Genomic DNA, 26,610 nt, shown 5'->3' on the forward strand with positions numbered 1-26,610 from the left:
GACTCTTCTTGCCCTTCCCTTTTTCTCTATACGTTCAATTTACTCTTAAAAATGTCAACATCTCTGTAAACTGGACTCTTTGAAGAGGAATTTGTCATGCGTACCAGGCAAACAGATTTGACAGTTATTGACAGGATTCTTTTTTTCCTTTAAATGGAAGGAAGTAGAAGGCCACTCCCCCTCCGGTGATTCTTACTGCTAACCATCTTAAAACTAAATTCAGCCGCTATATATTTCATCCGCTTGTTTAAATAGCTCATTCCCTCTAAACCTATTTAGATGCTTCTAAATCCCCAAGGCAGGGGGAGTCAAATCCAAGGGCATATAAAAAAACGCCACAGGATAATAAAAGCAAAAACACAACTCAGTCTGAAATATTATCGCAATGCAATCACTGGCGCTCTCGTTGTACTTTATTAATTCAGTACTGTGAGGAGTGGTACTCGTTTGCAAATATTTCTTCACAGATTGACTTGCTTTAAAGTAAGAAAGGAATAAAAAAACGAATTAGATGTATCATTATCATGGTAGAAGAGGCTGCGGTTTTTATGCTTTGGCTGCAAGCATTCGTGCCAGTTTTACCAAATTTTTGCACAATCCTAATTGCATTTACTCAGAAACAAGACCCACTATTGTCAGTAGAAGCTGCATCCAAGTAAAATGCTTTGAACTGCAGTCAACACAGATACAGTTTTTAAAATGCCTTCTCTTCCAAGCATGTGAAATTTGTATAGTCCTTGAACAAGGCTGAAATGTTCTCACAAGGTCTTGGAAATTCCAGTACCCTTGGTGCCCTGCAATAAACTGAAAGCAGACAGCTATGCTGGGACACAGGCAAGAATCCTGTCACGTGATTGGCTATGAACTAGAAGATCTAATTTTAGAGCTAGTCCACAGCTACGGTGTGTCCCTTTAAGCTTTTTAAAGTCAAGTAGCTTCAAACTCAGGGATGAAAATTCAACAGGTGCCCTTTAACTCTGCCGCATCTCAGGAGGAGTTGAGAGTTGAGATAATGAACCTTTCAGTCTTGGTCCTGTATATGTTTACTCAGAATTAGTCCCACTGAATCCAAGGAGACTTAATTCTAAATGCATGCACACAGAATTGCAGCCATGTGGTCCAATCGTGTCCACATTTACCTGGAAGCATGACAATTTGTGTTGACTGGGGTAGTATCCTTATTGTTACCTGTGAAGTCAACATAGGACAACCTTCGCTGCTCAAATATTCTGCCAAAGCACAGCTGGAACATATAAATTGTTTTATTTTATTATGAAATGTGGAGTTTCTTCCCCATGCCAACTGTGTGCCCAAATATATGATTCACATATATGTCATGACAAAATATTTGACAAACTGACTTAGGTAAGCTACTAAAATTATGTACTACATTTCAATATAGCACAATTTTTATAAGAAAGAGGGCCATTCTGGCCTGTAGTATGAGAGCCATTATGTTGACTATAGAACAGGAGTCCCAGCTTTTAAAGGCTTTCCAAAGAAATTGACAATTTCCACTAAAACTGCAGGAGGGGGGGAGAATACCATACAAAAACAGCCACATGAAAAATATAATTCTGGACGAGTATATGCTTTTAGGGACTTGCACCCTTGTTTGCAAGTTCTGCAACACTTGAAGAACACAGAACAAGGGTATCTTCTGGATCTCGTGCTGAGCTTTAGAATCAGTGAGACTCCACACTGCTTTCCATAGTCAGTGTGGTGTCTGGAAGTTTCTCTCTATTCTTCCAAACTTTGACAATGCCTGGGGAATCCCCTGACCTTGTGCTTAGCCTTGGGAAACAGAAATAGAAGCACTGGCAAGGTCACAGTCCCTACAAATTTAATGTGATGAGGACAAATCCCTGCACGGTTGCACTGGGCTTCAAGAGGTGCTCCTGGCTCCTCTGAAACTCAAGAGCAGCACTGCAGCGAAGACCTCCGTGCTCCCACTTTATGGAGAGCAAGGGTCAACAGCAAGCAAAAAATTCCAGCTGGCTCTTGAAGCTAGTCAATATTTGTGAACAGTGCTAGAGTCATCAGAGAGTCAGGTGCAGGCCTTGCCAATGTCCCTGATAGCAGCCGCACATAGGATATTTTGAACTTTCCAAAGGAAGTGCAAGATAACAAGTATAGAATGTTTAGGGGGGGGGGAGAGATAAATCTCTGCATTGTTTACAAAAGCCACAACCTTTCCTTCGTGCAAACAGGTACCCGCTGCAGTACTCAGACTCCTCCAGTTTGCCTGCATTTACTTCCAATCAGGTCCTATAACATGAGGCAGAAGAAGCTGCATCAACGCCATCCAGAGAGAGAGAGGGGGGGAGAAAGAAAGAAAGAAAGAAAGAAAGAAAGAAAGAAAGAAAGAAAGAAAGAAAGAGCCAGCATGCCTACCTTCTGGTTCTGTGGGCCATCACTATCATCAAAGATGCCATCTTCTTGCTGGTCATAATCAGGACCTCCCAGAAGCCGTATTCGCTTTTCGCACTGCTTTTTTGCTACAGTTAGCTGGTTAATATACCTCTTCATGTTCCGGGCTCTCAGATGGTCAGCTTTCATTGCAGCCGTCTCTTTACCTTTACTCTCTATCAAAAACAATTTTTTTCAAATTTAACTTTTTGAACTTCAAAAAGTCAGCATGTCAACATATAATGAATTTTGACGAATGGACCCATATAGCAGTCTTGGCTTCAAAAACACACACACAAAACAACCTTGTAGTAAAAAGTCAGGATTGTCTCCTAGTGCCAAGGTATTACAGTTCACAAAAGTAGCTTTTCGTTTCTTTCCTTTATGCCATAAACAGCTAACAGAGATACAAATTGTGCAAACTGACTAATAAACTTTATTGGTCCACAACACTTTTTATAATCATAGAAATGTATTGTTCATAAATGGTTTACATGTTAGCTTTTTATTATTATTTTCACCCCTGAAACATCTAAGAGTCTTGTGGCACCTTAAAAATCAACAAACATATTACAGCATAAGGTTTTCTGGGCTACAGTCGACTTCATCAGATGTTGTGGGAGGAGAATTGTTAAGGCCGCTCCACTTCCGGGTGGGGCGGTGTTGCGGGCGGGCCATGTGGCCTCCCACACACAGCAGGGGCTGGGCTAAGCCCCCACGTCATCGGGGAGACCCTGGCTGCATCACACACCCCTTCCCAACCTGTTTTCAAGCGTCTGACATTTTGGCCTTGCTATGGATCTCAGTTGGTTGCCTGTTGAGGGGGCCTGGTAGGAATTTTCCCACTTGGCAAATTGGCACTGGCCATTTGGTTTTCACCTACCTCGTAGCAACCGTCACAACTTTTGTAAGGTTTGGCAGTTAGGCATTGGTAAAACCTGGTTCGGGGGAGGGGAGGTATGACCATCACCTGCCCCTCCATTTTTAAGGGTATTCCATTAAAGGGATCCGGGATGTATGGATTTTGTCCAAAGCCCAGGTAGGGGCTAGGGCCATGCCACGACCCCATCAGGGACCCTGGGGGACCTTAGTTGATGTACAACAACAGGGCTCCCCCTATTGGTGGTTGACCCTTACTGGACTACCTGCATGGCAGGCAGGAGTCACATATAGTCGGTTCAATTCCAGTGCCTAAGCCAATACCGCTCACATTCTATAACCAATAAAGTTGTGGCCCAAATTTGCCCATTTAACCTAATATACTGTGTCCAGGGGTTGTTGTTCAACATAAGGGGGAGGCTTTGGGGTCTTGACACGCAACAGTGAGGTCAGAGAGGCATCTTCAAAACAAAACCAATTAAATGCACATCCATATAGGTTGGCCATAGTCTCTGTCCCACCAGAAAAGAAAGTACTACATTCTCAGTAATCATTTATCTCTTCATAGTTAGCAATTTTCAAAAGATCAGTTGTATGTAAATCTTAGGTGAAAATAAGGAAGGAGTCAAGAGTGGGGGATGTGCTCTTGCTTCCTTGTACAAGAAACACTGAAATCAATAGTGAAGGATATCCTGTACACACAAAAAAGCATGTTTAATTGTAAGTGATGTTTCTACAGCAACCATCCCAAACTGATGAGGGCACTTGCTAGAATCTAACATTATTAAAATAACCCCCCTTTACAGGAATATTCCAAGATCTCATGGATAGCTTTCTTAATTACAGTGGAACCGTGGTTCTCTAATAGCTTAGTTGACGAACAAATTGGCTCCCGAACGCCAAAAACCCAGAAGTAAGTGTTACGGTTTTCGAACGGTTTTCAGAAGCTGAACGTCTGATGTGGCTGTTGGCTATGTTTCGGAAGTTGAATGGACTTCCGGAACGGATTATATTTGAGAACCAAGGTAGCACTGTATAATCAAATTTAACCTAGATAACAAAGCTATGAGTTTGACTAAACTGTGGGAGGCAGTGGAAGACAGGAGTGCCTGGTGTGCTCTGGTCCATGGGGTCACAAAGAGTCGGACACGACTAAACGACAACAACAAAGTTATGAAATATAAGTTTGCCAACTATTATTGATCTTGCTGGATGAAAACATGCCTCAAACATTCTGATCAGTTCTGGCGGCCATGAACGGACGGGAGAGTTATACTGTTTTTATAATACAACAGTTCTGATCAACCAGGAAACCATTTGAGCAGGTTTTAATTGTTCTTTGAGGCAAAATTCAGGAAGTCTCTTTGTCCTACAGTTTAAATTTTGTTTATACAAATGTCTAAAAATATGAGGATGAACTTTCAGAACAACCAGTGACACATGTGTTTTAAGATGAAAGAAAACAGGTGTTTCCTTCAGGGAGCCTAACATGGTTCTCAAGGTTAGTTTTGCTCCATTTAGCTCAGTAACAGAACAGAGTATTAATTGAAGATGTTTAAACAAACCCTCTGTTAACTACAAGAAAGAGATTACAAAATTAGCAAAAGAATATAAATGCCTGATCACAACCAGAACCAAAAAAATCTGCATTTGCGGAAACACATCTGCCATAATAAAAAGTGAACCACTGCAAAGCACTAATTACAGAATAGTAAGTGATGAATTAATTAGCCTCCTTTATACGCTTCAGGTACTTTACGTACATTAGGAGCTCTCCTCGGGCACACAAGAGGTGCTTCTCGCAAAATGACTGCTAACCACTTTCAAGTCCATGAGATACAAGTTACAAATACAGTGGTACTGAAGCCTTGGAAGTCGAACAGAATCCGTTCCGGAAGTCCGTCCAACTTCCAAAACGGTTCGTAAACCAAGGTGTGGGCTTCCGCTTGGCTGCAGGAAGCTCTTGCAGCCAATCAGAAGCCGCAGAAGTCCCGTCGGATGTTTGGCTTCCAAAAATAGTTCGCAAACCGGAACAGTCACTTCCAGGTCTGCGATGTTCAGGAGCCAAAACGTTAAAGAACTAAGCTGTTCGAAAACCAAGGGAGCGTACATGGTTCATCTCTCTCTCTCGCCAAGACATTTTGCTGCCTGAGGTGAAGGGGAAGGTGGCAGTTCACATACGGATGTCAAATACAGTAGCAATTTAATCTGAGACAAAAGTCTAGTTTAGGGGGTCCAGGACAGGTTATGTGGTGCACACAGTTCTCATGTTATTCTGCCTGGTGCAGAATATTCTGCCTGGCACATCCTCACAACAACCTGTAAGGCTGGGACAGAAAATAACTGGCCCAAGATTAGCCAGTTAACTTTATATTCAAGATTTGAGCCTAGGCCTTCCCAGTTCTATGGCTTGTCCACAAATGTGGAATCACACCAGCCTGACTTCCCCATAAAAGTAGAGGCGTCCTGTTATTCTGGACCTTTCTCTCTTTAAATAATAAATCAAATACCCAAATCACAAAAACTCTGCGTGTAAAGTGGAAAAGGCCCTGGACAACTGTGGCTAAAAAACAACAACAACCTATAAGTCTATCTCCCCCAAACATTCAAAATGAACGATAGAGAAAAACTTTGATACTGTGCCCAAGATGCAAAAAATAAATTCAAACCATAGTGTTTGGAACTCAAAGCTATTGTTTGCTTTTTATTTATCTATTGCTTCCCACGAGGCATCCCCAAATGATTTACAATACAATACTTTTTGAGCTATTATAAATAATAATTTGAAATTTAAACACCTAAGCATTCCCCCCCAATCCATTTGATCTATCCTCGAGGGACAGAATCAAGGTGATTTGTTTTTTTCATAACAACGCATCCTAACTAGAACCTTTTGGCCATAATACATTATTAGACACTGGAATATAACTGAAAACCTGAAAATATTTTTTGAACCGCAACCATCAATAATATGATCTCCAATGTCAAACATAGTTTGTTTTGAAGGTTTTTAAAAACACTATAAAAAGTCACATTTTGGGAGCTGCACAAACTCCGCACTGCTATATCTGACAGAAAAGCTAAAAGTTAACTGCAACAGCACCTGATGAGAATCTGCAAGAAATTAAAACCCAAGGCATAAAGTAAGTGTTGGTGAGAGGTAGGAAAGCTTTTCAAAATGATTTTTTCCTATCAATGACTACTAAACTATTCTGCATCCCCACCTGCACTCTGAGAGAGTGGGCTTCTCAGTTTCTGGCATTCTGGTCTGACTACAGGGCTAAAGTCTTCCCAAAACTTGTATAAAACCTGAGTGCTATCTATCATCACACTCTTATAGGTAGAGAAGTCAAGACAATACTTTTAAAAAAAGAATATTGCAGCACCTTTGAGGACTAACAAATTTATTACAGCATCAGCTTTCATGGATTCTAGTCCATGTCTTAATCACAGAATTCAAACATTTCGAACAGCCCCTATTCTACCGAGTATATTTACAAAACTGGATATATGCAACATTTTTTGTATTTTTTATTATGAATGTGTTTCTCATAGGTATAAATGCAAAAATGAAGAGTAGCATATTTATGCCTACTCAAAATACTAAAAAATTGAAATTCCTTCACCACCCACACCTAAACGATTAAGCTGTACAAATTGGTTCCTGTACACACAGAAGTGCACTTTTTCGCATCGACTTAAAAAGCTAGTACAAATTGTACCTACTTACACTGAAACATTCAAGTGGAAGAAACTGCGTAGCCTCCTACAGTTACTGATTCTGAATCTCTTAAGCTCTGAGGGAGCAAGATCTTTTGAAGAAGAAATGACCCCAGGTGGAGTATTTGTCAAAATTTTGAAAGTGAACGCTATTCTCATACAGAAAAGTACAACTAACAAGGATCTTTTTCTGGCCCATAACCAAGTGGGTAAAAGAACAAGTAATTCAAGACTGTGCATCAGATCTTCTCTTGAAAACACTTGGTTGGCTGAAATTTGAGAATACCACCTTCCCCTATGCCACCTTCCCATTCTTCCAAAAGTCTCCAGTCTGCCACAAGTCCACAGCTAACTTTTTCCACAACGAGTGAGTAGAAATGAGTATTCCATAAAGATTTTTTTGCATTCTACAAAAATGCGTAAGGAAAGTCAAGAAACAGAATATACACAGATATCAAGATCTTGATCAATAAGCTTGACCTTTAAACCACAGTTGTGACTCAAATGGGAAACTGCGGTTTGAAGAGACAGAGATAAAGCCAACAAACAAGAGGCGGGGTGTGTGTGTGGCTCCAGCATGCTTTTCCAGCTTAACAACACCCTAACAAATTCCATATCCCTTTGGTTCACCCTTAGCAGCCTCCACTATTGCCTGGTATCAATGAACTGGACGATCAAGGATATGGTAAACAAATATCTGGGAAAATTCAATATTATTTATGTCTACTTTGAAGCAAGTCTCTGTGAGGTATAAAGAACTTATACAGAGTTGCAGCCTGCAATGCTGATCTGCAGGAACTTATTATTTTTTATTGAATTTATATACCTTCCATTTTTCCTTCTAAGCCAAATAGAACACTATAAAAATTAATACTATAAATACTATAAAATTTACATACAGAATCAGAAGTGGTTTGAAAAATACACAGCTCTCAGTTGCTGCACTCCCCTGAACATGGGACAGTAGCACTGTAAGCTCAGGGTCTGCCACAAAATTAAGTAAATATTTATTGATTTGATTTCCATACCGCCTTTCTCCCAAGGCACTGAAGATGGTTTACAAGTTGAAACGCTAAAACAAACACATTATATAAAACATAGAGTGGCAAAGTGATATCGGGCCAACTGGTAGCCAATGGTATGTGCCTGGGCTGCAGATACACTAAGTAGAGAAAACCTTTTTTAAAAAAACTATTGTCAGTTTGTTATATAAACTTTTTAAAAGTATTTTTATTCTTTAGAAGACACAGGGAGAATTATTTCAACAGCAGCCCATAGTAATTTCACAGGATGATGGAAATTGGAGAGAGCTCCATTTTCTGTCAAGGAAGGAAGGGAGATGTGCAATCAATTCTAAAAGCTGCACGGAAGAGGCTTTGTGACACACATTCAGTGTTCTTTGCAGCAATCTTTCTAATCATGCTGAGGGGGTACTTAAAAAGGACGTAATGAGAGAGATTAGTTGTCAGCTTGTCATCCTAATGGCCATTTGCTGCAAATGTCAAGCAAGCTGCTATGAAGAGAGAAACACTGACGCATTTTTGAGGTAAGGGATTCCTACCTGCAGCTCAGGGAGAGGGGATTTCGGAGGGGAAGGACATTCTAGTGGACCAAGTAGCAAAAAAAAGCAACAACCTGGCTTGCACAACCCTTTTTTTTAATGAAGAAGTAGTAGTACAGTGGTACCTCAGGTTAAGTACTTAATTCGTTCTGGAGGTCCGTACTTAACCTGAAACTGTTCTTAACCTGAAGCACCACTTTAGCTAATGGGGCCTCCTGCTGCCGCCGCGCCGCCGGAGCACGATTTCTGTTCTCATCCTGAAGCAAAGTTCTTAACCTGAAGCACTATTTCTGGGTTAGCGGAGTCTGTAACCTGAAGCGTATGTAACCTGAAGCGTATGTAACCTGAGGTACCACTGTACAGTCCTACCTCGGCTCCTGAACGCCTTGGAAGTCAAAGGTTCCAGCCCCCGAACAATCGAAAACCGGAAGTGAGCGTTCCAGTTTTTGAATGTTCTTTTGGAAGCCGAACGTTCAACTGGGCTTCCGCGGCTTCCGATTGGCTGCAGGAGCTTCCTGTAGCCAATCAGAAGCCGTGCTTTGGAAGTCAAACGTTTCAGAAGTCGAACAGACTTCCGGAATGTATTCTATTCAACTTCTGAAGTACGACTGTAGTTAAAATGTTATTAGCGACACTAAAAACATCCAAGGGCACCATTTGCTATCTCAGCACAGACCCATTGAGTCTTTAATAACTGTATTCCTCAATATGAATTCTAGAAACCTGATTCCTGGACCTGGAGAGCTAAACCACAGTAGTTTGAGTACTGGTGATTATAAGACTGGATTACTGCAATGCACTCTATGTGGCGCTTCCCTCGCACTTGGCCTCTAAACTGCAGTTATGTGCGGAATGCTGCAGTATAGTTGCTGGTACAGTGAGCTTATAACACCTCTGCTCATTTGTTACCAGGTCATGGTTAAGGTGTTACTATTGGCTTGTTTGTTCCAATTCAGCTGTAAACAATGCGATTTCCCAGGAAAAGTGGCAGGGACCTGTGCCTACAAATCACAGCACAAACAGAAGTCTGCATGAGCCCAAGTCCAAACTGTTTGGACATGTATTTAAAGATCAATAACCCAGTGTATGCATTTTCTGCTTGCTAGTAGAAATGGATTCTTGTTGGGTACTATTTCTTTATTTTATTTAATAAAATGTATATACTGCTCAACTGCAATAAAACCTCCAAGTGGTTTGCAAGAAATATTAAAATTATCAGAAACAAGAAATGGAAAAAAATAAAATACAGTTGTACCTTGGTTTTCGAACAGCTTAGTTCTCGAATGTTTTGGCTCCCGAACACCACAAACCAGGAAGTGAATGTTCCGGTTTGCGAACTATTTTTGGAAGCCGAACGTCCGAAGTGGCTTCTGTGGCTTCCGATTGGCTGCAGGAGCTTCCTGCAACCAATCAGAAGCTGCGCTTTGGTTTCGAAACATTTCAGAAATCGAACGGATTTCCAGAACGGATTCTGTTCGACTTCCAAGGTATGGCAGCAAAAGATAATTAAAATTAACAGTACAGTAAAAAGAGATTAAAATACATCAACATCTTGCCTACGCAAATGTTATAAGCAAGTGCTGAAAAAAGTACATTGAGGGTGCCTCCCTGATTGGTAGAGTTTAAAAGACTGATTTCTTATAAGTACAAATTGAGACCATGCCAATTCCACAGATCAAAGCAGTTGAGTGGGCACATATGGGGTAAGATGATACTGCAAGTAAACAGTGGGTTTTCCGAGGGAAAGTGGCGGGACAAAAGAAAAACGTTCGGACCCATGCCTGGAAATCATGGATCTGAGCCTACAAATCACAGCACAAACAGAAGTCTCATGCCTATTGTGTATCCTCTCCACTCAGTATCTTATGAAATGGTCTTTCCAGTAAATGAATATATTTATAAATATCTCGCTCTTTGCAAACGGAAGTTAACGACAAATACTGTTTATATTTTGCCTTTAGTACTATTTCAACATTAGGCTTTTTATGCAATAAAGAACCTATTTCAAGTAACCCATTTCAAAGCATGCCTTTAGAAACAGGAACAAAAGAAAGATAACTAGAGTATGTAACAAAAATGGAACAGAAAATTACGCACTTAAAATGAAACTGAAGTAAAATGAAGCACGTCAGAAACCCACGTAAGGGCACACAAAAACATTCAAATGATTTTGGGGGATGAGCATGCTATTCTGGGATTCTCACTATGCCATTTATTTATCATTATTCATTAATCTTCTATTATGATATTTATTTGCCAGTAGTGATATTGGCAGTGCATTGTGCTTATCACAATGGATTGCCAGAGGGCAAAACCCCACAACATAAAAGTCTGCCCTTTCGTCCCCAAATAACTAAAGTGGACAGATGTGAGAAGTGAACCAAAAAGCAAACAAAGGAACAGTCATCTCAGTAAAATAAAAATGATGTACGTGAAGCAAAACTGAAATGGATCAACCAACATTTAGAATGATGGAAAAGTTTTGAATGTGGTTCCATTGTTGTTGTAGAAAGCTGAAGGCTAAGAGAGGCATGTTTTCAACCAGCCTTCATTTTTCATCAAACGAAAATACTTTGCTTAGACTCTCTCTGCATGTAGACAAATTTGGCATCAAAACAAAAATGGCCATATCCTAGGATGATATACATCATTTCAAGATGGTAAAAGAGGGCATGCACAGTGGTACCCCCCTCGCATTTTGCAATGTAGCCTCCCTGCTATGTTTGCTTTCCTTATAAACAAAGTAAGAACAGTATTCTCATTTTACAGATGGGATAGCTCAGTTGGTACAGCATGAAACTCTTAATCTCAGATGGCCATGTAAAGAATTAGTTATAAGTTTTCTAGTTTTAAACACCTCCCAAAAATACGCAACTTACCTTTTTGCCTTTTCAACTGTGGAAAGCTGCCGATAGTGGTTGCTTGAACTATTTCCACTAAAATCTGATACCTAGTTAAAAAGAGAAGAATACAATCAGATCTTTTTGGCTTCATGGCTAATAGTACCTATAAGCAACAATGAAAGGAAAGACTTTTGATTGAGGAGTGGAAGGGCTGAGCAGAGTTTTTGGTTTTACGCAGTATAGAGGATAGGACATTTTGGATTGGTTTAATGTTTACACCGACATCTCTACTACCAAAATTTAACATGCATCCCTCAGAAGTTATTATCACCATAACAGATTATAACAGTTATAACTCTCAGGGCTGTCAGACTGTAGCAGTTTTCAGAATATTTTTGTAGTCATGTATACAATAATTAAAGGATTAAAAATATTACTAAGACCAGAAATCGTATGTTATCTAAATGTGTGGCTTACAGAAAGACTATAATCTTGCAATTCTGATTCCCGCCCCTCAGCTGAATAGTTTAAGGAAGCGAAGCCCCCCCCCCCAGCTCATGCAAGCCAGAGGAAGGGGGTGTTGATCAACTGAGGGGCATGGTAAGCTACCCACCCCTCAGCTGATCAAGCTCCCATACTGCTCAAGCCAGTGCAGTATGGGGCTGAGTGATGTATCTCATCTGCTTCTGAAGAAGAAGCCGAGATACATTCCACACATCGTGATATATCAGTAAATTGCAGTATTTAGCTGCTGATGTATCACGGTGTTAAAATCCAGATATTGCCCAGCCCTAGATTATATATCTGAGCCTCCCCCTTGGTCTCCCAGAACACACAGAGAAATGAAGTGGGCGGAGCAATGAGAGAAGATGATGGAGCCTTCGGTTGCTAGGGAAGGACTCAGGGGAGGAGAAGGGACCTTCAGTCCTCACAACTGATTCATTCGCAAGACCTACTGGGAAGGGTTGTGGTGACCACTAGGACAGAGCTGTTTTGTTTCTTTCAATAAACAGTTAACTTCACTGACATCAAGTGCTTTATTGTTGACCTACGCCTGCCTCCAGCTCCTGTCAAGGGTAAAATGAAAAAAACCGCAACAATATGCACAGAGAAAGAAATAAGGCCATGCATGCAATCTGACTCCTGTGAGCAGCCTCAGGAATTCTAAAAGCCATCTGGATTGGCCATGCCTGGTATAAATCCTATGAGTGTGGCCTATTCCTGTGAGTTCAATAAAGCAAAAACACCTGCCTCCAGAAACACTGGGCTGGAGAATACGCACTTTGGATATGGGTCGTAGTATACCTACACATGGCCTCAATTACCTGCATGCCATAAATACTAACTAGAACATGCCTGTTCTCTCTCTGATACAGACTTTGCCCCCAATTCAATGAATGCCAGTGGACCTATTTTGTGTCGGGTTTCCTATAAACAAACATGGAATTACCTTAGTTGTTTGAGGAACTCAACATCCGAGTTGCTGTTAATAAGCTTGATGAACTCTTCGTAAGAAGGAGCATATGTGTAGGCTCTTTTGTGATGCTCGTTCACCTGTTCCCGGTACTCCATCTGGACAAGCAACATTTGGTTGATGTAGTTGGGATCACTCAGGAGCTCTACCATGGGTTTCAGTACTGAAGTTTTAAAAAAGAAGAACGCGGCACACATGTAATGCTGCAGACATCTTCATCGAGGGAAAAAAAACCCTGTACATTTTGCACTAAATAATATTAGCCTGAATTTATGGATACAAATGAACCACTTCTAAATGCTTACGTTTATTTCAAAAATTCTTAACAGCTTGATCTTATTTACTTGGACACAAATCCCAGTGCCCAGTGGGAAAACTGTTCCTAAGAAGTGTGCATCCCATTGTAGCCTTAAAGAACTTTTCCTAAAAATAGCTGGAGGTGACACACAACCTTAGAAGTTTATAATCACAGCAGTTTGGAAATTCAGTCTGTTAAAATACTGTTGCTTCATGCTTGTGAAGTATTTCCTAGAACCCTGAAAAGAATTAGGAGAGCAAGCTTTAAATCTTTAATTCAATCCATTATAGCTGTAGTTGACTGATCGGTAAGGGCAAATTTTAGATCAGAAGAGCTGCAAATTAAGAGAAAACTTGTTTGTGGGGCCTGATCCAATGTGGGTCACAACAGGAGCACTACCACCATGCAAATATATGGTAAAATATTAAGAAATAAGTTCCCAAATGCAAGCTTGTGTTAAAAGTAGAGTCTAGATCTGAAAAGTTTAGATAGCTGCCATAGACAATATTGGCCAAAATGAACCAATGGTATAAGACAGCTTCCTTTGTTCCTATGAGTAAAAGAATGAAAACAAAAATATAAAAATTTGCGTCTTTTTCAAAGAATTAATGGTGGTTTTTATTTATTGTTGTAAATCATGTAAATTTGTTTAATGTCTCAAAGAGACAGTTATACTGAGGTTTCAGTAATATACTGAATATACAGTGGTAGCTCTAGTTACGAACTTAATTCGTTCTGGATGTCCGTTCTTAACGTGAAACTGTTCTTAACTAGAGGCGTGCTTTCGCTAATGGGGCCTCTTGCAGCCGCTGCACCACCGGCACACGATTTCTGTATTCATCCTGGGGCAAAGTTCACAGCTCGAGGTAACTCTTCCAGGTTAGCGGAGTTTGTAACCTGAAGCATTTGTAACCCGAGGCGTTTGTAACTTGAGGTACCACTGTACCATGTTTTTATATATGCTGGAAGCCACCCAGAGTGGCTGGGGCAACCCAGTCAGATGGGCGGGGTACAAATAATAAATTATTATTATTTTACAAATATAACCATTGAAAGGGTAGGTGATTAACCAACTAATCAGGGTTGGTTACCTGATTAGGGTAAGCTGACAGCCCTACTTAAAATGAAGTCACCTTTATTTCCCAATGAAACAGACATTTCCATTTACGAGTTCCAGAAAAAATGCCATATTAGATTGTAGCAGCAAAAAGCCTGCGACGCCCTGGAGACTGACAAGTTTATTGTGGTACGGGCCTTCGTATGCAACATCCATCTCATGCACCTGATGAGTTAGGCTGCCTTCAGTCTAATTGTATGCCTGCCCTCATTTCATGAAAGCCTTCACTCTGGTACACATCAAGAAAAACGTGCAGATTTTTCAGTGGCTCAAATCTGTAGATCCAAAGAGAGATCTCCTGGGCTCCTCTAAAAAGCTATCAGAACAAGCAAGGTGCAATAAAGTCAATGCATGCACAGGAAGGGTTGCCAAAGCGGCTCCCACAGGTTCTACTCCCCTCACTAAAATCAGGCTTCAAAAAAACATCCCATTGTAGCCAAGGGTGTTGTGATGCTTGCCAAGTCGCAGTACAGCTGTACCTAGGCTCCCAAACGCCTTGGATGTCAAATGTTCTGGCTCCTGAACGATCGAAAACCGGAATTGAGTGTTCCGGTTTTCGAACGTTCTTTCGGAAGCTGAACGTCTGAAGGGGCTTCCACGGCTTCCGATTGGCTGCAGGAGTTTCCTGCAGCCAATCAGAAGCTGTGCTTTGGTTTCCGAACGTTTCGGAAGTCGAATGGACTTCCAGAACAGATTCCGTTTGACTTCTGAGGTACGACTGTATCTCCATGGTGCCCACAACAGTTGCTGCAATTTGCAAATGTGCCCACAGGCTCCAAAAGACCAATAACCTTTGTTGAGGAAATTTTAATCTGTTTCAACTATTTTAACTTTTGTATGTTTTGAGATACGGCTGTGAATTTTTCTTGATTTTCTTGCTTTGGTTTTTTTTTGGGTGAACTGCTTTGAGGTTTCTTAAGACTCAAGTGGTGTATAAATTTTATGAAATAAATAAATAAATGTGCAGGCTGATTTTCTAATCGTGAGCAAACGCTTGACCTGACCTATAATTACCTTTTGATGCAAGTATTTCTGCAAGGACTATGCGCAAGCTCAGCGACCGGGCATCCTTTGAGGGCAGAAGACAATACACCAAAATTTGAGAACATGCTTGCAGGAATCTTGCTTCTTCATCAGAGTTCCTCAAACACGGATGCAATAAAAATGGCCGTGGCTGCTCTTCCAGTCTAAAGAGGAGCAGCAGAAAGTTAATCATCCTCTAGTCATCACTGCTTGAAGATTCCCGATCCATAAAAGAAGAAAGCCAGCTACCTATAAAAACCACTGCCTTTGTTGAATGTTACATGCAATGCATTTTTTTAATTTATTTACAGTATGAGTTAGTTATACATTTCCCCACAGCAAGCCCCTCCCTTCTTCCTTGTTCGTTATAGAAAGAAAGGGAAAACAGCAATTTAAATCACTTGGGCTTTGCAATGTTAACAAAGTTATGAACATTTCTGAATTTCTTAAACACACACACACACACACACACACAACTGTAGTTTCACAACACTATGCCATGGTGAGGTTTAGTAGTTTGTGTGGACAAGGTTTTATGGGGATAAGCATCAGATCTCACATCCCTGTGTTCCCTCCTCTAACATGTCTGTGGAGGAATTTGAAAGGCTTCACTTCAGCTTTATGCAATCTATTGCTTTGAATAAACCAGATAAACTTTAAAAAGCTCAATGAATTGGTTCAAACAAACATATGCAAATGTATTTTTTAACAGCTCCAATGTCTATTTTACAGAATTTCCATACAAAGCATTTATCACAGATTTTCATTATATTCTTGTTATTGAAAAGCCGTCAGCTTGCGAGGGAGCTTGCAATTGTCAGTTTGAGGCCTGCTTTGCAAATGCCGTAGAAAAAGGCCCAGACCAGGGCTTCATTTCCATTTCCAATCAGCCAGTAAAATACTTCCAGCGTATGCTTGCATAAGAGGGCCAGTATGCAAACATGTACTGGATAAGTTTATCTTAGCAGGTGTTTGAAAATCCTTGACGCAGCTCTTGCAATAAAATGCATGCAAGAAAGTATTCCATAAAGCTCTAACATGTTCTGATGTAGCATTTTCAGGCAGCAGGTGATATGTAAAAGGAGAGGCCTACCAGGCACAAAGTACAGCATTCACAACAAAGACAGAACAAAATCAAACATCACCTAAAATAAAAATCATTTACAGTTCATGAAACACACCAGCCCAGTTGAGATGCAACACCAAACCATAGTTTAAATCCAGTTTATTGGGAAAAGCAGACCTAAGTCCTGGGTTCACACACTTCCCCTCTGTCTCAGTCTTTGATGCATGAAGGGAAGAAGTTCCAAGTTTCTATTTGCAGTTCAAAACAACCCGCAGTCCTTATTCAAAGGAAAGCTATAGTTAGATCAAACTCTAGGGTAAAATCTGAAGTATCTGAAGGTATCTGAAGTATCTCTAGGGTATCTGAAGAAGTGTGCATGCACACGAAAGCTCATACCAAGAACTAACTTAGTTGGTCTTTAAGGTGCTACTGGAAGGAAAAAAATTTTTTTGTTTTGTCTAGGGTAAAAGACACTGAATGATACATTCAGTTTCCTTTCCCCTAAATGAACCTTGATAGTTAAAGAAAGCCGTCCATTCCTCTGAGCCCACCCACCCACAGTTGTTTTCATAGCAAAAAGAAAGTGAGACCATGTAACTTCCCAATCACTGGGACAATCAGTAGGGTAGGAACTGAGCTCAGGAAAAGCACAGTGTAGGGGACTCTTAGTCCAAACCCCTAACAAATTATTCAGAGCTGGCTAAGCATTCTCAATCAACCAAGGCTTTCAAGCCAGTCTGTGGAGGAACAATCCTGGACCAAGGAGAAGTAAGAAGGCTACTTGTCTTCCCTCATCCTGCAAATTTCCTGAATGCACAAGGACAGCCTTGCAACCTCGGGCCACCATGGCTTGGAAAGAAGGATGGTGTGGCCATTTTGATACCTCTGCAAAGGAAATGGGTCTCTTACCATTGGCTGAGACAAGCATGCAAGCATTTTAAAAGGCATTAAACGCCAAAAATCTGTTTAGAAAGTAGGGTAACTGATCAAGGTGTGCAAGTGAGAGTCTTTTGCAAGGAAACCTGAGATCACATTCATGTTAGCCTCCTATTAACGCTAATTGCAACTTTAAAAAAATAAAAACAAATCCTGAAACCATTCTGGTTCTTCATCATCTTGACAGTGTAAAGGGGCTCCCCAACAGGCAGGAGATAAATCTAAAAGATGTTTACGCAGCAGTAAATCTTAAAAGACATTTTTCACAGGACTGTACTGTATATCTATCTACCAGGGCTTCCACACAAGTCTGAAGCAAGCTGCTAAGTAATTCACAAGGGAGCAGAAATGGCTGTACATCTCTTTATCTGCATTGCCTCAGCTTCTTAAGAGATTGGCAGAATTAAATCAAGTTTGATCTGCTAGAACCCTTTTCCGGAAAAAAAAGGTATAACTAGCAAGAAAACACAAATCCTGTAGATATGGATGTTCCCCTTTTGTTTCATTTGCTAAGAGAGAGACCATCTAGCTACCAAGTCAGATATTTCAGCTTTTATTTCTTAATTGCTTTAATATTTCTGGCTGGCCTTGAGACTATTTGCAAAGAAAAACCCTCTCATGTTTCCCATGTCTACCACATGCATTAAAATGACTACTGGAAAAGCTGTTAACAGAAGAGGAGAAAGAAAATGGCAACAGCAGTAGTCTTACCTATCCTTCAACCTAGTTTGCAAGGCATGTTTGTTCTCTGCATTTTCCTGCAGTACTTTACCAGGCTATCAACGGCAAGTTAGCAACTTACAAGTGATCCCTCCTGAGGGTGTAAGCAAGAGCAAAGAGTGTGCCCAAGTCACATAAGCTATAATGAATGTGCAACTGGAACAAACTCATGTCTTGATTCATTACCTGAGCCTGTCAGAAAGTTAAAACTAACTGCAATTCAACAAAGTGAGTGGCAAGTGTTAGGATCTCACAGGTAAGGCAGGCAGGCAGAATCAGACTGGCAAACCAGATGTTCCCCACCACTGCACTAAAAGTTTGCATGGATTTTAAAACACAGTGAAATCCTGTTAAGTCTACATGTTTCAATTCCCAACTGGGCATTCAATTGTAAATATCTAAAAGAGAGCATATGTAACATTACTGTGCTATACTGGTATCCCAGCAAGAAAGCTTATAGCAGCTGTCCCATTTTTAAACACAGAACATCCTTAAGAAGTAGGTTATGCAAAAGAAACATCTAGTGCCTACTTTGGTGACCTTTTTATTTGCGCATGCTATAGTTTTAGTCCTGCTGATCCTTTTTACCTGGCTTTTAAGATTCTGCTGCCTTTTAATAACTGTATTTTTTATTATTCAGTTTTGTTTTATTTATATTTTAATTGGGTTTTTAAATTTGCATTTTCCTCTTATGTGAAGCACTCTGGGAATTCATACTGAAGGCTGGAATAAAAATAGGTCAAGGAGCTTTCTTTCTCTGCTAGAGAAAGCCACATAGCAACCTGGTTCTTAATCTATTGCATCAAGAGCATCTCCAAGATAAACAAACAAACTGGCCAGCAAGGTCATGCAGTGAGCTTCAATGCCACATGGAGATCTGCTGCATCCCAAGGACTCACATATACCAACTACACAGCTATTAACTGGCCACATTCAGGGTGCAACAGGTGTGGGGGGGAATACACAGTTGTGTTTCAAAGGATGTAGTTCAAGGGATTCCAATCGGCCCATGGGTCCAACCACACAAATATACTTTAATTTGGGTTGTGTGGTTTTTTTTAAGATGCTCCTGCTGCTTCCCTGTTTGTTGTGGTTTCTGTTAATCACCTTTGCCAACTAGGTACTGCCAATGACAAGGCCAACCAAAAAAAACGAACTACAAGAACAAAGAGGAAATTCCCTTTGCAAGAACATCAGCTTTCACAATATACTTCACATGCCTATGTAGTGAACACACCCAAGTCAAAGGGATTCAGTTCCTAGTGCAAGAGAAGTGGGCAACAAATGTACAAGTGCAATCCATGTCTGATAACACATCAGTGGCATTATTCTCTCTTTAAATACATACATACATACATACATACATACATACATACAATCATACATAAAAAGGTAAAGGTACCCCTGCCCGTGCGGGCCAGTCGTGTTTGACTCTAGGGTTGTGCGCTCATCTCACTTAAGAGGCCGGGAGCCAGCGCTGTCCGGAGACACTTCCAGGTCACGTGGCCAGCGTGACGAAGCTGCTCTGGCGAGCCAGCACCAATGCAGCACACGGAAACGCCGTTTACCTTCCCACTATAAAGCGGTACCTATTTATCTACTTGCACTTAGGGGTGCTTTCGAACTGCTAGGTGGGCAGGAGCTGGGACCGAAAGACGGGAGCTCACCCCGCTGCGGGGATTCGAACTGCCGACCATACGATCGGCAAGTCCTAGGCACTGAGGTTTTACCCACAGCGCCACCCGCGTCCCTATATACATACATACATACTCTTGCCAAGTTTTGCTTTCTGGCAACCTCCATAGCCCATCTTTAACTGAGATCAAAAAGGTCTTAAATGACCCCACCCCAAATGCTGAATAATAATAATAATAAATAATAATAATAATAATTTATTATGTATATCCCACCAATTGGCCGGGTCTCCCCAGCCACTCTGGGTGGCTCCCAACAGAATAATTGGCAAAGTTTATCATTTTTAATACAGGACAGAAAACATTTATGAGTTTGGCCACAATTCTAACCTTGATGGGAACAATGCCTTGCCATGCACACGGCATAGAAGGTAAACCTGTAACATATGCACCAAAACAATAGAAGTTCATTATACATTTAGGTAGGAAAAGGAGGGTCCATATGCCTGCCAGAAAAGTAGGATCAGGCCTACACTTCCGACTGCCTTTCTGCTACTGACCAGGGCCTGTTCAGCTCAGTAGACTAGACACAGGCCAACCACAATGTATGAGGGAGCAAGCGGCATATATAGCCTCTGAGAGGTTTGACTTGTATTGTGACATACATGCCAAAAAAATTAGTTATCATTGCTGTTTATCGTTGTTTCTGTTGGTGTTGCCTCAAAGGAGGCTTCACTATTATTCATCATCATCATCATTTGTATTTATAGCCCATCTTTTTCTCTAAACAGCTCAAAGTGGCTCCCTCTCCTTGTTTAATCCCCACAACAACCTGGTGAGGAAGGTTAGGCTGAGAGGCAGTCACCGGCCCAATGGCCGAGTGGGGTTTGAACCCTGGTATCCCAGGTCCGGGTCCAGCACTTTAACCACTACACCACACGGGGGTCTCTCAATACTGTTCAAACACAAGCAAAAGGGGAAGGGGAGAATAGCTAAACTAAAATGAAATAAGGGTGTTGTGGGGAATATATTTTTACCTGGAACTGGCTGCTTTAAGGTCACAAAAGTGGGTTAACAAAGCTTTCACTACATCGCTGCAGACGACTTTAACTACATCAATGTGACTGAGCCTCTGTCGCAGCTGCTTGGCAACTTCCCAGAAGTCTTCGGATAGCAGGTGGTACAGCTGTCCCTCGTCTCTGCTGAGGTGACCATACCAAGATAAAATGTAATCTCTGTAGCTGTAGTCAAACACTGAAACCAAAGCAACACCAAAGATGAAGCAGAATTCAGTCAGGAGCCATGGGAAAGTGTGTGTGGGGGCGGGGAGTACTGTTATGAGCAATTGGTGCTTGAAAACATTGGCTGCTTGCACCTTCAGCGTATCACATTCTCCCACCTTTCAAAAAATAAGAAAGGGATGATATAAGAAAAAAATGGCCTTGAAAATGCTTGCTGGAGGTTCACAGAGTAAGACTGCAAGTGCCATTTGTCAGTCACCTTACTAGAAATCCTAAGTAGCTGCCTATAACTGTAAGTAAAAATAAAATACGGTAATTTCCCACAGTTTGAGTAATTTAATTAAGTACAACTGATAAAACACACTGTGTCACATGAAAACTAAGCTTTATTTTATGAAACTATTAACTACCCAGCTCTATCATACCTTTTTGGTCCGGCACGCCTAACCGCTTTATAGTCACGTTTAAGTAGACACATCTTACTGAGTTACAGTAAAAAGCCTCATGCTGCTCACTAAGACAGCTGGGTTGGTTCACCTCCCACTTTTTTACATCTGTTACTTCCACTTTCACAGGAATTACAGTTTGCAGATTTAGATGCAGCAGCAAATTAACAGACTTTGCCAGAGCAGTTACCTGATTAAGAAGCGCATGGGAAGAGGGGACAAGAGACTACACAGGTGCAACGCTTGTTCATGTAACAAACCTTACATAACATTAGAAGTGACTGAACCCACTATCAACTGTAGATGGGCATGCAATACAAAGTGTTGGCTGGTTTTGGTTCCAATGTAAATCCATGCGCTTCTACCCACAGCTCCTTGGCACCAAGCCTCCTATCTCTGGTCACTGTAGATCTCAACCCAATGCATTTAATTTTCTGCGAATAGCAACCATGCCAACTGCCAACACTGCATGGCTGACTCTTCCTGCCTCCACAATTAGAATGCTCATGGTTAAGTCCCATGCAAGGCTACTCCCTACCACCACAACACAGCCTTTGCAATTCAGCATTCATTTACAGATAGAAGCTCTCTAAGAGACAACAGAAAATACTATCCTTTATCTGCTGGCAGCTCAACCTAAGCCATGTCTTCACTCTTTTTTAATTAGATTATTTGGATACTGCCTTTAGAATATCATTCCTAGGCTGCACAATACATTTTATAAAACAGAGACACACTCGGGATATATCAGCATCGTATATTCTTTAGATGACAGGTTCCTGAGTTTTAAAAGCCAGCTATTACAGACTTTGTTTGATTGAATCACATCTCTTACCCACAGTGTTTGTCCTAACTGCCTGCATACTCCAAGAAGAAACCAATGCAAGAGAAGTGGATCCTTGATCATTTTCAAGGCTAACAGCACGATTCTCCAATACTGAATAGGTGATAATTTAAAAAAGGGGGGAATAGACCATCTTGGCTGTGAGTCCTGGGAGACCTGCTCCTTGTCTTGCAGGACTTTTCTGCCTGGCCTGGGAGGGCAGGGCTCACTTCAACTACAAAACCTGAGGCTGCTGGACAGACTCTTTGCTTGAGGTTTTTTGTTGATGTTGTTGATTTTTTTGTAGCTTTATTTTAGAACTTCTTGTGATTTATGTGGAAATTGTTCATTTTGATTGTGTATTTTTTAATGTTTTCTTTATTGTTTATGACTACTTTTGGTATGTATGTATGTATGTATGTATGTAATCAGTGCTATTTTTCTAGAAAAAGAGGTGTTGGAGCTCACCATGAACTTCTCCGTTGTTTTCTTAGAATAGCAATAGCATCCACCTGAGACATGCAGGAGCTGAGCTCCAGTGAGCTTTGGCTGAAAAAAAGCCCTGTATGTAATATAAACCTCCAAATGTAGAAAGGAAGGAGCCAGGTGTGCTCACTATGAAGACTACTGTTCTTGTTTATTTGAGTAGTCATATTCTGCCTTGTCCAATGAAGCTTCAGTTTGTTAGCCAGCGTCCAGCCTGTTGTGTGTTTCCAACTGCAGTCCCCCATGCCACCTCCAACTCTATTCCATAGGATCCCCTGATCTTTCACAGCTGAAAGGGAGAGTTGAGACCAAAGAGCACTCCATTCTGTTAGGGGAACCCCATTAATGGATCCATCCAACCATACATCTCCTTTAAACAATGACAGCACAGTTACTGACATTCAGATTCCATGCTACTAGTTGTGCAACCTGAATGTATCCCAAAGTACTGTGGGTGGGTGTGAGGGAGGTTCTTAAATTTTTATTTTACAAAATCCTATGGTGTGAAATATTTTTTCATCAAATAACTGATTGAGTCCTACCTTCTTTCAGAGCTTTATCCATGTTATGAGAAATCACCAGTCTCCTTGACTGGACAGATTCATGTGCGTTTCCAGATAAAAGAGTCTGAAAGAAAGCAAACATGCACACACCTAAGACATGGATGAATGCAGTATTTAAATAATGACATTCGATTGTTAAATCCAGCAAAGCATACACTACGTTCGAAACATATAGCCCAGCCTTACGAACTAACAGTCGTTTAAAAAGTAATTTTCTTTCCAAATCTGGGGTTTGCCAAAACTCTGAGCCAGTCTCCTGACTCCAAAAGTTGCTCAGTTTCTTAAATGACCAATCTGAAGCGAGAAAATTAAGTTATCATTTGCAAATAAGGACATGTAAACTAATAAGGGAAGAGAACCATTCATCTCCTAGAAATGTCAACCCACAGCAGATTTGACGGCCACAGTATGCAAGATAAGAATACAACCATATATTTGAAGTCACAAGGAGTCAACATTCAACATTTGCTGCCAACATGAAAGAGGGACGAACATGATCGGATTCAACACCTCACCTAGGAGGACTTCTTATACAGCTGAATGTGTCCAATAAATGTGCATCTCCACAGATAAAACCATCTCCCTCAAAGCTTCTCCATCTCCAATGACTCTAAAAGCAACACTATGCAAAAAGGGTGATTCAGTTGCTCACCCAAGTTAGCACCAGTATTGTCTTTGAAGTGCAAGATGACCAGCAACATCTTTAATCACAATAACCATCAGAATAGGTATTTACAGATGGTGTGAGGCAAGCCACCATGTCATAAATCGCATTACATACACATACAAAAATGCAACATATATAGTATAAAAAATTCATCGGTCAAAATATTACAGGTACTAAAAGCACCACTCCCATCCTACCCTGTTTCCTGAAAAACTACCAGATGTGATGTAATGTGCGAAATCTGTGATCAGGATCTCCCTTTTTGTTTTGTTCTAAAAGTAGCAGCTTGGGGAAGGACTCAAATTGGGCTGGGACCACTGTAGTGGGGAAGGGGGGGTGAGTGTCATATATGGTAGCAGGTGTAGGGCAGGGCTTGGCCAAAATGCCCTGGTGAGCCAAATGGGGAGTCTTGGCAGGCCCTCTCCGCAAAGCGTTCTCAGATATTCAGTTCAAGCAACCAAACACAGTTCTGTGCATATTTATCTCTCCCTCTTGGTTATCTTCAGTCAATGAAAAGAAACAGAAAAACCAGCACCACCAACAAACAAGCCCATCAACTATTTCTAGGAAATTATGAGGAGGAACAAAAACAGGCATAGCGCCAGGAACATAAAAATAATGGACTGTCCACAAAAGAAACATATTATTTCACTCTAGGGCCCAAATGAAAAACTCAGGTTGTGAAGGAGCACTACTAGATGAGTCACACATGCTTAATGTTAAATATTGAGACAATTAATATTCCTCAGTGGATCCTGCCCTCTCACTCTGGGTGTCAATTAACGCCAGATTTAAGTTTTATAATGAAGAGTTGCTGCTTCTAATAACATTTCGGTATTAGTTCTCTGGCCTGCTTTGGATAATGATCCTCTCGGCCAAATAAGCGGACACATGAACAAACCTTTTGCCCGTGCCCACAGCCCTTCTGTTGTAGAAGCAATCAATCCAATAAGACTCTAACTAACTAGCATTTCCCATTTTGTACAAACTGGAAAACTACGGGTTACTAGTTTTCAAAGAAGCCAGGATGTAAAGCCAACTTCAACTATGGTTAAAGGCTTCTTTGTTTGATTACTAATGCTACAAAGGAAGAACTGAAAGGGGCATATATGTGGGCAAAGGTTTGTTCCTATCCAGGGCTTTTTTTTACAGCCAGAGCTCACAGGAGCTCAGCTCCAGCACCTCTCAGGTGAGTGCCATTGCCATTCTAAGAGAGAAACAGAGAAGTTCACAGTGAATTCTGGTACCTCTTTTTCTAGAAAAACAGCACTGCTCCTATCTCAGCTTATTAAACTGAAATATATGGCCTATTCTCAGATTCACATACACAGGAAGGTCACTTTTGTGTTGTTTTAAGTACACATGTCTTAACTGCTTCCTAATCATTATTATAAAATGTATTATTATGATTATTAATTAAATTTGCATACCACCCTTTCCTCAAAGGCAGTCCCGTTGCTCTGTCCCAGCTCCTGCCAACCTAGCAGTTCGAAAGCATGCCAGTGCAAGTAGATACATAGGTACCACTGTGACGGGAAGGTAAACAGCGTTTCTGTGCGCCCTGGTTTCTGTCACGATGTCCCGTTGTGCCAGAAGCAGTATAGTAATGCTGGCCGCATGACCAAGAAAGCTGTCTGTGGACAAACGCTGGCTCCCTCAGCCTGAAAGTGAGATGAGCACTACACCCCATAGTTCCTTTGAGTGGACATAACCGTCCTGGGGTCCTTTACCTTTTTTTGTTACCTCACAACATAAACATAAAATGTAGAGTACACATATCATTTATTTGGACCGGGATCTAAAAAGCTAATGTAGGGATATTTTATGCTACTTTAGGAATATTCAAGAGATTTCTGTTGTTGTTTTTAACTCCCTCAGACCACCCTCTTCCAAATGCTGTATCACAAACTATTCTAGAAAGTCCCCTCATTCAAAAGTGATTTACTATGATCACACGGAGTAGGGTGTTCGGATCAAATGAGCCCACAGCATCTGGGAATTAGTTACACAATTATCTGAATCTCAGGCTTGAATGACAAGTAAGCTAATATTGGGTAACTTCCCTCTGAACCAAATAGCGAAGAAGCCAGGGTGTGGGTGGGTGTTACTTATTAGAATGAATGAACTCTGAATCCTTAAATAACATTTTTAAAAAAAAAAAATCATGACAAGAAATACCTCACTAGAAAGAGTACAGGCTTGCTGGGAAAGGATTTAAGCAATACAAAACAAATCTTATCGCATGGAACTGCTTCTCACTGACCTACAAGAGTGCTCTATTTAAAATGTGTTTACAGCAACAGAACTCACACCAATGTTGAAAAATTAGGAACAAAAGGGGGGCTTGGGAAATCTCAAGCCTGAAGGTCAAATGCTTCCCAACTCTCAAGGCTCTCTTGAGGCCATAACTTTTCTCGGGCTCTGTTGTCTATCCTCAAGTGCTTTTGCCTGGCTGAAATGTAAAACAGAACTGTGGCAATGCCTCTTGCCTGTCTGGATAGAAAGATGTGTTTATGTGGCTGCATCCACCACTAGTATGCAATATTGCTCATGAAGGAATGTGTTCCTTTGGCTGAATAATGTTCATCCCCAACAAACTAGAGTGACGTTCTGACTACAAATACTTCCATTACATTTTATGGATAATATTTATCTACTTGGATTATTTATATCCCACCCAGAACGAGATTCTCTAGGCTGCCTA

At 40.9% G+C, this 26,610-nt stretch overlaps 1 protein-coding gene across 2 annotated transcripts in view; it reads right to left on the bottom strand.

The window, feature by feature from the left end:
• Positions 1-26,610, bottom strand: part of SNX25 (sorting nexin 25) — a 51,942-nt gene that overhangs the window by 18,923 nt on the left and 6,409 nt on the right. For both annotated transcript variants that reach the window (XM_083631080.1, XM_083631081.1), the window contains exons 2-7: positions 23,219-23,303; positions 20,718-20,934; positions 15,316-15,488; positions 12,863-13,049; positions 11,449-11,519; positions 2,395-2,585 (exon numbers count right to left, since the gene is read on the bottom strand). In XM_083631080.1, coding sequence (XP_083487206.1) covers positions 2,395-2,585; positions 11,449-11,519; positions 12,863-13,049; positions 15,316-15,488; positions 20,718-20,934; positions 23,219-23,303 — 924 coding nt within the window. The remainder of the gene's footprint in view (positions 1-2,394; positions 2,586-11,448; positions 11,520-12,862; positions 13,050-15,315; positions 15,489-20,717; positions 20,935-23,218; positions 23,304-26,610) is intronic.

This window comes from Podarcis filfolensis (genome assembly GCF_964270895.1).
Source record: "Podarcis filfolensis genome assembly, chromosome: 9".
Lineage (NCBI taxonomy): Eukaryota > Metazoa > Chordata > Lepidosauria > Squamata > Lacertidae > Podarcis > Podarcis filfolensis.